Source organism: Thermobia domestica, chromosome 7 (genome assembly GCF_964235325.1).
Source record: "Thermobia domestica chromosome 7, izTheDome1.hap1.1, whole genome shotgun sequence".
Taxonomy (NCBI): Eukaryota; Metazoa; Arthropoda; class Insecta; order Zygentoma; family Lepismatidae; genus Thermobia; species Thermobia domestica.
Window position 1 is genome coordinate 58,926,757 of NC_137460.1, and position 12,839 is coordinate 58,939,595.

General features: G+C 34.5%; 1 protein-coding gene across 1 annotated transcript in view; it reads left to right on the forward strand.

Moving 5' to 3' along the window:
- Window positions 1-12,839, forward strand: part of LOC145689198 (prostaglandin G/H synthase 2-like) — a 64,102-nt gene that overhangs the window by 20,558 nt on the left and 30,705 nt on the right. The window contains exon 4 of the mRNA XM_081763333.1: window positions 9,021-9,164. Coding sequence (XP_081619459.1) covers window positions 9,021-9,164 — 144 coding nt within the window. The remainder of the gene's footprint in view (window positions 1-9,020; window positions 9,165-12,839) is intronic.

A 12,839-nucleotide genomic window follows, 5' to 3' on the forward strand; every position in this document is an offset into this window, starting at 1 on the left:
TCGTAATTGATTGTACTTTGTATGATCATGTATAATTTAATAGGCGTAGAACGATTTGAAAAAGAAAATATTTTTCACACATATTTCGTAGGTCTACTCGTTTAACTGAAACTTAATGTCGTAGGTTCCTTTGATTTTCAGTTTAGTGTCCCTTTCAGCAGCAAGGCTATATGAGATGTGGACCTACAGCTTAATGTGAAGTCCGAACAACATGAGCTCCCTCCGGGAATCGAACCTGGGTCTCCCATATCAAAGGCGCGTAGGCTAACCGCTTAGCAAGAAGGAGCTCAACACTTAGGTGGAAAAAATCGAATTTGTAAAAAATATTAAACGCCTTTTTGGACAAAAAATTGCTGAAGAGCAGAAGATAAAAACTTTTTATAAAAATAATTTTAATTGACTTCAAAAAAGCGCTTAAAAGCGAAAAATAATGTTAAAAAGTGCTTTAAAGCGCTAAAAGTTAGGGAATTATTAAAAAACTCTCAAAGGTAGATAACGATTTTTAAAAAGCGCTTAAAAGTTACGATAATCAATAGGAAATTTGAAGTCTGTAGTAAGCCAAACGAATTAATGTAAATAAACTTACCACTATAATTTTGTATTAGACAGTAATTTGTTAGCATGGCACAATTTCAAATTTTGGATTGATTATGGTAACTTTAAGGGACTTCGTTTAAAAATTCTGCTCTTTCATACTTTTTAATTATTTTCTGAATTTTAGTGATTTATAAGCACCTTTTATTATTATTATCTGCTTTATAGCACTTTTTAATTATTGCCTTAGTTATTTATTTTAATTATTTACATTACTTATTAATTATTTAAATATTTAAACATTTAGCGCTTTTCTGAAGTCAGTTATCTTTCTTATAAAAAGGTTTTATTCGATAATTATGCTTTATCTCTTTGCATTATGCATTATTATAAGTTTGCTTTTTAATATAAATGATGAAAAGTAAATATTATGTTCTAAATACGTTATTTTGTGTTTGTTTATTTATATTTAATGCGTAACAGTTACTTTCATTCCAATAAACTGAAATTAAATGCAACTACCAATGTCATAAACTGATTTTTTTTTTTTTTTTTTTTGTGACACTGTAAGGTGATATAAATATAAGAGTACACACTCCAATAAGCACAAAGCAATATTTAAGAATAACAATCTATATTCACTATGTTATTCTTAGTGACATCTGAATGACACTGAAAGGGTTGGTTTTTTTAGGGTGGATCGAAAAAACATTTTTTCGAAATTGATTTTGCAATAGGGCTATTTTTGTGTTTTTTTACCTCAATATCACGTAAACAAAATCTTAAGTCGATTGGTGACGACTTGGCTCTCATTTTTTTTTTTAAAAAAAAGAGAGAATTTGTAGATTTTTCACTTTTTTTAAAAAAAAATAAACATGTGATATTCGTTTAGCGGTAGGACTATTGTTTTTGTTTTCCTGCTCCCTTAGCACGTAGAAGAATTCCAGTTCGATAGGCCATATCGTTCAGGTGACGACTTGACGCTAAAAATACGTTAAAACGTGTTAAAATTTGAGAAAATTCGATGATATACCAAAAATTCATGTCAATGTTTCCATCTTGTTTTACGGTAACAATTACCAAACAAAAAAAGAAAAAGAATAAAAGAAAGAAAGCTTTTTAAAAGTATGAATACCTGCACCACGCACGAGAAATCCACTGGCGAGGAGGAAGGGTGTGATATAGTAAAGTTTGAAGTGTACGCAAAGCTCATTCAAATCATAATTCATTTTTATTTTTGATTTTAATTTGTCGTTTTAATGTTTTTTTTTTTTTTTTGCATTAAATTTTCAAGAAGGAAATACTTTTGTAGCTCTTCGCTTATTTCTAAACTGTAGTAATTACATATTTGAAAATAAGCCAGAACTCACCACGAGAAGGGGGCTGCAAATCGAGTTCCGCCCACCCAACCACGTGACTTTATCAAGTTGGTAGATCACTGTCTACTAGTGTCTAGAATAGTGCTCTCAAACGGGTCGGGTCGGGCCAACTCGGATCGGGTTGTCGGGTCGGGTCAATCGGGTCAGCTCGGGTCGGGTCAGTTCACTTTGGTCAACTGTGTTTAGTTTGAGCTTAAACTAGGCTGGAGTCGAAAGCTGTTGTTTTTCACTAGCTGCCTAATTAAAAATAGCAATTTTCAATTGATTTTATAGAAGCCATAAATCTATTTTGAACACTTGCAGCTAGTGTTTTTATAGTAAATGCTTATTTTTGTACTTGTGTGTACTTTAATTTTTAAATGTGGAAGATTGATTTCACCAATCGACTGTAATATTAATATCTACGCCAATTTGGAGTCTGGATTTAGAACTTAACTAGAAGTTGTTTAAGCAAGGCCAAAAGAAAGATTGGATATGGACGACCAAGCCCAAGCGGGACCGCGGTGGCTCAGTGGTAGAGAGTTTATCTCTGGTGCATGGTGTCCATGGTTCGATCCCAGCTTGTGCTAAGTGGGCTTTGTAGTGGAGAAACGCGTGTAGTGGGTTTTCTCGGGGTTCTCCTGTTTCCTCCCACTTTCTTCATTCCACTATTACATTCATTTCTCATGATCACCATATCCCTTAGCCTCGGTGCAGAATCGAGGGACCTTAAACTAAATATTTCAGTTTATTTCACCAAGCCCAAGAACATCGATAAAAGAATAAGATAAAGATTGGATATGCAAGACAAAGTGCATAGTAATCTTGCTCTTGGTCTTGTTTTGGTGATCGCCAAGTAGCGATGAGCATATTTTCTTGCTTTCCGTATAGTATGAAAGACCATAATCAAAATCACACTTGGTCTTCATTTGTACCGATGAGGCGAGCATTCTTGGCTCCTGTATAGCATGAAAGACCACCAAGACTACGAAATGCAGGACCAAGACTTGATTGTGCAAGAAAAAGAATAAGGCGCAGTATTGATGACCAAGACCTAGGGTGCGAATTGTTTGAATTTCACTTGTTGGGCTGAAAGTGATGAAATAAAATTAGTACTTTATAATTAATTATCATACTGTATTTTTAAATTTTAAATTACAATATTCATATTATGTATCTTCTTACTTGCAACTATATATACTGTAAAATACGTTTTAATTACCGAGAAAGAAAACTCAAAGTGGCGCGGGTCCCGGAATCATAAGAACCTATTTTGAAATGAAAGTTGAAGGGTTGGAAAAATCACAGGTGTTCTCCCGTTTCCTCAAACCTTATCATTGTAGTTAAACGATTTCCTTTTATCTCCTCCAAGAGACTCTTGCTACTGCCTTCCGAGAAGACCCCCTGCCGTCCGAGCAGGTGAGAACACTGACCTTGAATAAAAATTTCGTCACATAGAACTAAAGCAAGAAAAAAATAAATTTCTCCCACGTCAGACATTGGTATCAGTTATAAAAAGAAATAACCAAACCTCAAAAGTGCCAAATATTCATTAAGATGCATACACAAATCACCCACTTGATCTAGCTAGTGGTTAACGTGTAAGACTTCGGTACACGTGGTCCGGGTTTAATTCCCAATGGGAGTGCATTTTGGCGTGACCATAGTGCTTTCGGTCTTGACCCGACCCGACCCGACTCGGGTCGGGTTGGGTCAACTCGGGTCGGATTGTCTGGTCGGGTCAATCGGGTCAGCTCGGGTCGGGTTGTCGGGTCAGGTCAATCGGATCGGATCACGGGTCGGGTCGGGTCGGGTTGTCGGGTCAGGTCAATCGGACCGAATCACGGGTCGGATCGGGTCGGTCTTCAACCCGACCAGTTGAGAGCACTAGTATAGAATACAGGGCGTCAAAATGGAACTATTGCCCACTTGGAACATACTCTGGGAACAGCAGTACAGAGATTTGTTTATATATTATACACCGACGAGTTGCTCTTTAGATATCTGTTCGAAAGATTGAATGGGAAGAGCACCGGCTCAAGTACATATTCTGGACCTATTGGAAGATTACCAGAATTTTGCTATTTCAATCAATTTCAATCAATTCAAAAAAAATTCAACCAATTGTAGTTGATTTGATCGACGAGTTTCAAGGTTTGGTCAATTTGAGCACCGACCTACAGTACCTACTCAACATTTGGAGAGCAATCTCAACAGGACAGTGTTCTACAGACCTAAAAAGAGAAAAAATGGAAAGATGCACAAAATCCGGTGGTTGACAACAGCGGCCCGAATTCTGCGCCTTTACTTAGTCATAGACGACACCGATATAAAAAAGGACAACATCAGTCCCTAGCTTTCTACATTATGAAAGTTTATACTCCCATATGGTTTCTCATTAAAATAAAACCATCTTGCACAGACGCACCCCGACACCTCTGGACACTAATTTCACTATCCCGAGCAATGGCGAACTCAACGAAAGAAGTAATCGATCCAGTTATACGTAGGAATGCATACTTCAGTCATCCGGAGAACCTCCTACGTGCTTTAATTAGTGACGACGAAGCTGACAAGCGACGATTGGGGTGGCGAAGACTAGAATTTTCAAGACTCGAAACTGTAGCGCTCCAACAACTGTTCGAAAATTTGAAGTCCCAAAGATTGTGAACTTAGACGCCACGTCCTACGTTGATATGGTTGACTGGTCAACAGTAAATCTGACAGAGACCCTTCTTAACAAATATTTGAACTTAGAGGAGATAAAGGAGAATATTAAAACTACAGCAATGGCATCTGAAAAAAATTAAGTCTTTTCCCTGTCACACATAGAAAGTGGAGAGAATGATAAAATAAGTGATTGAGGCGGCATCTTGTGTGTGTGGACCGCAGGCACATGAGTTCGTTCTGGCTACCTTAAAATCACAGCTGCACATGCCAAACTTTTCATCATAGTCTGACTACAAGGCTGATCAGCAGTAGACACTAGACACGAGTAGACACTGACACTTAGTGATCTACCAGCTTGATAAAGGCACGTGGGTGGGTGGGCGGAACTCGCTTGCCAGGCACCTTCTCGTGGTGACTTCTGGATCATTTCCAAATATGTAATTACTACAGTTTAGAAATAAACGAAGAGCTGCAAAAGTATTTCCTTCTTGAAAATTTAATGCCAAAAAACATTAAGACAACAAATTAAAAACAAACACAAAAATGAATTATGATTTGCATAAACTTTGCTTACACTTTAATCTTTAACTTTATTACATAACAACCTTCCTCCCCGCAAATGGATTATTGGTAATTTCTCGTGCATGATGTAGGCATTGATACTTTTAAAAAAGCCTTTCCCGCCTTTTTGTAGTTGTTACTGTAAAACAAGAGGATAACATTGACATGAATTTTTGGTATATTATCGAATTTTCTCAAATTTTAACACTTTTAACGTATTTATAGAGTCAAGTCGTCACCTGAACGATATGACCTATCGAACTGAAATTCTTCTACGTGCTAAGGGAGCAAGAAAACAAAAACAAATATTCCTACCGCTAAACGAATATCACATGTTTATTTTTTTAAAAAAAAAAGGAAGTGAAAAAGCTACAAATTATCCCTTTAAAAAATGAGAGCCAAGTCGTCACCTGAAGGACGTGACCAATCGACTTACGATTTTGTTTACATGATATTGAGGTAAAGACAAACAAAATAGCTCTATCGCAAAATCAATTTTTAAAAAAGTGTTAGTAGAAAAATGTATCTCAACTCAAGCAGATGATGGATTGCTCTGATTCAAAATGGACTAGTAAGCTTTACATACTATAATATGATCTTAACTGTTCTCCTTTCCTCGAACAGCTGATATTTTACTTTTAAATTCTGAAGTTTCAAATTTCAGCACAGACAAGCTTATGTGGGAAACATTTTTTTTTTTTTTTTTTACTCATCAAAACAGATCGTTGAAGTTCCTAACTTATATTATTCCTGGAATTAAAATTAAAATAATAAATGAACTCCCTCGCAGGTATATGGTAAGTGTATACACCTTAGGAGTGGAGAACCGAGTTCAATTTCCACACTAAACTGTAGGTCCAGGTCAGCACGCTAATATTCCAATTAACCAATCAACTAAAATAATAGATTTAATTCTTAATTACAATAATTTATTAAACTAGCAATTAAACAGGTAGTCAATTTTCCAATAAGTATGCTTTATAATACTTTTAAAATTAATTTATCTGGATCCTTAAATAACCAAAATAAAGTATAGGGTAACAAACATATATATGTCTAAAGCAATGATTTCCAATCGATGTCGCGCAGTCCCATAGGTTGTGTCGTGAAAATTTAGAATTTTATAGTCTAATAATGAAACATTTAATAATAATTAGTTAAAATTAATTATGAGACAGATTGTACCAGTCAACAACTCCAGCGAAAGAATATACAGAGTCAGCAGTATAAGCTTACACCTTATAATTTATATTATTAACAAAAAAATTAACAAATGTGTCGCGACGTACTAAAGTGTTGGCATTCAGTAAAGTGTCTCGTCAGTCTAAAAATGTTTGAACCACTAGTCTAAAGTATTGTTATACTTTTAAGTTTTTAGGTTGCTCTAATATTAATCAGTATATTGTAAAATGCTGCTAGAATTAGGCTGGTAAAGAGAAATAAATTATGGTACTCGTGATTTAAACTTTCTCCCACAACCGCTTATTATGAAACTTCACTACGTATAACACAACACACTTCACTACAGTATAATCCTTTAACAAAGACAATCCGAAGACCAAAGTGACCCTGAATTTGATGAAAGGTGATTAGGATTGTTCCAGAATTCAGTCGCAGCTAAAGGACAGGTTAGGTAGAACCTCAGGACCCGACTAGCCAAGAGGTTGGTGTATTGTTTCTTTCAGGACCCAGACGCAGTAAAAAGAAAAGGATTGGGTTGCTCTCAAGGTCCAGACGCAGACAAGTAAAGAAAAGGTCATGAGTGATCAATCTGTCGTCTGATGACGTCGAAGGTGGTGCGGCTTTTTTTTATATTGAATTTCGTGAATCCTCAATGATCTTCATGAGTGATAATGCTGTAGTCCTCTTGGGGTCGCATGTTGAGTTATGACGTTTGTTATCTACTGGGTGTTGTTATAGTTGAGCACGTGGATTGTTGTCATATGCAGAGGATATTACAATATTATTATTATTTTATTTTTATTTTTCTCTATTTATCAATGATCTACCAGGAAAAATCAATTGCTCAAAAATATTATTATTCGCAAAGTTCTTTAGAGTAGCTAATAATGAGTATGATAATAATCTGCTGCAGAAAGATTTTGATACAGTAAATCATTGGTGCGAAAATAATTTATTAATGATCAACTCTTTAAAAAAAAACTAAATATATGACATTCACTAATAAAACGCAAATATTTTGTAAGTAAATGTAAAATTACTGAAATTAACAATAAACAAAATAGAACAAATTAAAGATTTTGGTATTATATATTACAGAGAATTGAAATTTGATAATCATATAAATGATATAATGCAGAGTAGATTTTATATTTTATCAATGGCCTAATTTTATAAATGGTTGTTCTTATGTTTACTTATATAAGACTTATTAGATCCAAACCTGAATTTGGTTCAGTTGTCTGGAACAGTTTATCTAACACACTTGTTAACAATATCGAAGCTGTACAGAAATGTTCCATAAAGCTACTATGTTATACAATGAAAAAGCATTATTATGTATATGAATGAATATGAATATTGGTTAATTTTGGGGGGACTTCAATTCCTATCGGAAAGAAGGAAAGTTATTGATAAATTCTTTATTCAATTAGTATTCGATAACAAATATACTAGCAAATATTCTATTGCTTAGAAAATATAGGAATAAGAGTGCCGATTTATAGTGTTAGGAATCGATCGACATTGACAGCACTAAAACGTGAAATACTGAGAAGAGTGACAATGTTTTGCAATAATTGAAAATAAACGTATGTTGGGAGAAATAACACAGCAATTTTTACAAAAATTAAACTGTTTTAACTTTATGGTAAGGGATCTAACTGCCAATCTTGATTTTGTGGTTACTATGTATCTGCAGTGCATCTTCACTTTATAATCTTCTATTCAAAGAACCAATCTTTTATGTTCAAATATAACAAGTGACCAAGATTCTTTGCATGCCGAAACTCACACATGGTCAACTCAGGACCGAAACGCTATTCCCAGAATTGTATTTCCAAATTTCCTTCAGACAAACACGTAACACATATCTTTTTCATACAGTACGACCTAGACTTTCACTAGTTCAACGTTCTCTGTTCTACAGGCTTCCTAAACTATACAACCGAATGTCCCATACACCCATAGATTTATTTCATTCTGAAGCTGCATTTAACTCTGCACTACGACGTCGTCAACCTTCTTGTTATCACTTACATATTGTTATTTTGTTATTGTTCCTATTATTGCTATGTGATTATTATTATTATTATTATTATTGTATTATGTTTCATCCCTTAGATTTGTTGGATATCCCAATGTAAACTGGCGTTGAGCTGTATCTGGAATTGTGTTCGTAAATAAATAAATAAATAGGCAATTTTAAGCACGGTTGATTCATTCTCTTAAATGGTAGTTGAACGAAATTTTAATTTGTATAGTTCTGTTATTGTTATATTATGAAATTGACTATGTTTTTATTTTAACCTTGTTTTGTAAATTAGTTTGAACCTTATAATTTGAATACATTAGCCTTCTGACAAGGGCCTTAACCTGCTCTAATATTCATTCTATATTATAAATTTACTGGTCTGTTTAAAATTATTATAATATAGTGCTATAAGTAATATAGTGCTGTATTTTTACCTATGAGCTGTTCATAGCAATTAAAATAAAATTATTTGTTATTATTATTATTATTATTATTATTATTATTATTATTATTAAGTTCATTTTTTCTAATTTCGTTGAGCATGAGGGAGAAAAAGATTTTACTATAATTTTGCAAAACTGGTTCGTCTATTGGGAAAAAATGTATGTAAGTAAAAGAAAAAAGCTAGTTCAACTTAAATACTGATTATACACTTAAGTAACAAATGACGATTTCTTTTTTAGGTACTTGGAGTCAGTTAATTGGAGGTATACTTGAACCAAACGAAGAAATTTTACAATGGGCCGCCACTCGAATGCCATGGTTGTGGGCAATCTTCAACAAAGTGGGTTTCCTTCATGATATGATGATGACGTTCATTTATCGAAGTAAGTATCCAAGCTGAATAAATATTTATTTAAGCAAGCTCGTGGTCAGTGTACTTTTGGCTATTAAGTACTTATGACCATTGACGTAGACCAGGATATTTTTGTGTGGGGTATGGTACTTAAAATTGTCTGTACTTCTGAGTTTCAGTCCATGGTCCAATTATATTCTAGGGAACCATTATTTTTCTAGGAGCCCCCACCACCACATCTATTTACAATTATACCTTGTGAATCTATTTTCATCTTTATTTCGTCACGAAATTACCTTTTGCTTTAATAAATGAATTATAATATAGTGGCTATTACTTTTCCACTTATACTATCAAAGTGATAAAAAGTGCGGATAGCATGCAATTCTACGTGAGATGTCGTGACGAGGAAATAGTGAGGAAGATTCTATACTGTGAGAGCTGACTGTTCATGATGATCCACCAACTGTACCGGATTCAAGACTCTGTTAATCCGCGCCGGATTCAAATAAATTATTTCTAACATTGTTTGGTTGTGTAATCTTAAGTGACTTGCACCTAAAAGATTGTCAACTTTCTTCCACTTTAAAGAAAACCTTTTATAAGTCAGACTTATGGTTGATTTTCCACTCAAACTTAATTAAAAGCAGAATTTTATTTTTATATGTGATTCGGAGCCTACATTATCAACACATCCCTTCCATTATAGCCTCAGCACTGCACATGGACGCAAAAGACATAAACACTCAAACTTAAACTCATGTCGGGAGAAAATAGTAGCCTCGCTGCAAGTGTCTCCCTAACAATCAACATGAGACGCATTTGTGTATATTCGTGACTCATGAACGCGTATTGTCCATTCTTTCTTATATATATATATATATATATATATATATATATATATATATATATATATATATATATATATATATATATATATATATATATATATATATATATATATATATATATATTATGATTAAACCTGCATTATTTATTTAATTTCATCGCTTGGAAGATGAACTTCACCAAATATAATGGACAGGCACGTACGCAGAAATTTATTGCGGGAGGTGGATCCCAAGCTTCATATTAAACTGGACTCTTCCAAATTTAATATGAATATAAATTATATTAAAGTTTGTAAAAATCACCACTAAAACTATACTAAATGTACAGGAAAGTCTGGATTTCGTAGAGGGTCTGGATCCCCAGGACATCCACCATACTCTTAATGATGGGGTTTGTTAACCATAACTTAATAATTGACAGATTTTATGAATTTTACTGGAAGAAGTTCATATCTATCGACTATGTAGCAAATTTCACTGTCAACTAACAAATTATTTATCTATTGTTGTTTGTTGTTTCCTAAAAGTAACACGGATTTTTGTAATAGGATAATCAACAAATTTCCTACAAAAGCTTTATAAAATTTATCCATTTTTTATTAATGTGACAATAATTCAATTGGGGAGACGGTAGGGGCCAGTATAAGATATCGGTAGTAAATTAAGATACCTAAAACCATATAATATACCAGCTGTGAAAATTTAAAAATAAATAAGTTCCACTGTATTATACTGAAAACGGGTTTATGTCTACAAGGATATCTCAAAAGTAATTTATTCTTAATTCGACTGCTGAACGTGACATGTACAGTATATTCTTTCTGTACTGAGTGTAGGAAAAAAAGGAATGTCCTGAAAAGATTACCTCGGGTAGAAAATAATCTCGGAAAAATGACACCGAGAAGAATAGCCCCTATTGTGATGTGCAGGTAGCTAGAGACGAAACTTAGCATACCAGAGAAACACCACCACTATAAAAATGATAACATTAAGGTGGAGTGGCTAGGGATATTCAAAATAATACCAAAATTTACCTAAAATGCAAATAGAATGCATCAGCATACATAATTCCCTGCTTGGAGATAAAGGTGACCTCCTGTGGACGCCGCCACTGCCACTCTTAATAGTCGGTAGAGCATATGTAAATAAATATAAATGAACAAAAGATCTCAGGGTATTCTTGAACTACAGTCATGGTCTGGAAGCTACTTATAGAGAGTTTTCAAAATAATCAATAGGTTAAAAGAAAAAAAATCTAGCTTCAAAAACAAACAGGTAGCAGCCTGTTAATTACTCTCTATACTCATGACGGTGTTCTGTTAGTTCTTTGGGCGTAATTCTCCCTGGGCCCCATTCAGGGAGATGGTCAGATGTACAAAGACAAGGAGAAATGTTTCCTTGACTCACACTCCTGAAAACAAAACATAGGAATTAGCATCAGGTACTCACCATGCAGGAAAAACAGACCTCTAGAAATACCTTGGATAGATGAAGGTTTATTGTTGTCTTGGTAGACCATTGGTGAAAATCAACACACTTAACACTTCGATTTTTCTATACACTTATATTGAATTTCTATTCTTTATGGTGCACCACACACACACTCTTAATTGAAATTTCGCACAAATTTTCCTCTGAGAAATTTATAAAATTAAAAAAAAATGATGATAATGATTTTAACTGGAGATCTGTTAACTCTATTAATTGATCTGATACCCTACATTAATATGCACTCCTCATCATTTTTAAGTTCACTGTCTCTGACTGTCTTTCAGAGAGGAGGATGATTATAGCACATAAATAGTAATACACACTTGATATGTGAAAATAAAATAAAAGGAAAATGATCAATATATATATATTCGCTGCACTGTTCATTCGGTAAGTTGACGCACAGTTCCTGCTGGAAAATCGCCAAGGTAGTGTCCACATTTTCATTCCACTAAAACCAGGAAATGTTCCTGGCGATTCAGATTCGCTGGATAGTCAAAATCACGCTGGAGCTGACATAAGAAATGTCAGTAAAACAGGCAAATTCAGATACTGCTTGTTTCCTTGTGCTAGAGTCCAAGGATGGCACTGCCGTAATAGCGTGACAGGCCAGAAATCTCTCTAATAGAGATTTGAATATAAAATTCCAATTCCATATTGGGAATTAGTGAAATGCACCACTGTGCTACTAAGAAAGTTTATAGACGAATAACTGCTACTTGGTACTGCTGACCAAAATATAGCTACAAGGCTATAGTTAAGTTAATGTTTGAAACTATCATGTTCAGACGTAGCAACTGAGTATAACGTAGTTTTCAAATTTTTAAGGTTGACACTGTTCAAATGCACTTGAGGTAACTCACAATCAAATAGGTGGGTATTAGCACTGTTCACTAGAACAAATAAGTACCCGATACATGTCGGTACATGTATAATAATACACAGGAATCCAGGGGAACGACACTCTCACCTTCCTGGGTCACATTTCCCGGTACTTGAGAAGTATTGAAGACTTCACACACGATCGTTCGAGGTGTACTCCTCCAGATCTATAGATCTATCAAACAACTTCCTCCTGTTCAGCCAGTGAACAAGGTTATTAAACTATGAAATTCCAAGAAAAGCGGGACTCGCTCTTCTCGGATTCTTCCCACAAAGGGTCTGATGCCGCGGGCAACATCTACTGGGTGGTCTCCTGGAAACAGACCACAGCAACTTGCTTCTGACTGCACAGTTAGCCAGACACCTATGAGAGGTGCTGCCCTCAACTTGATGGCGGTAACTATGAAAAGCTTCTGACCAAAACAGAAGTCCATAGCATTTACACATAAACATTAGTTATTTTCACTCAGAACCAACACTTT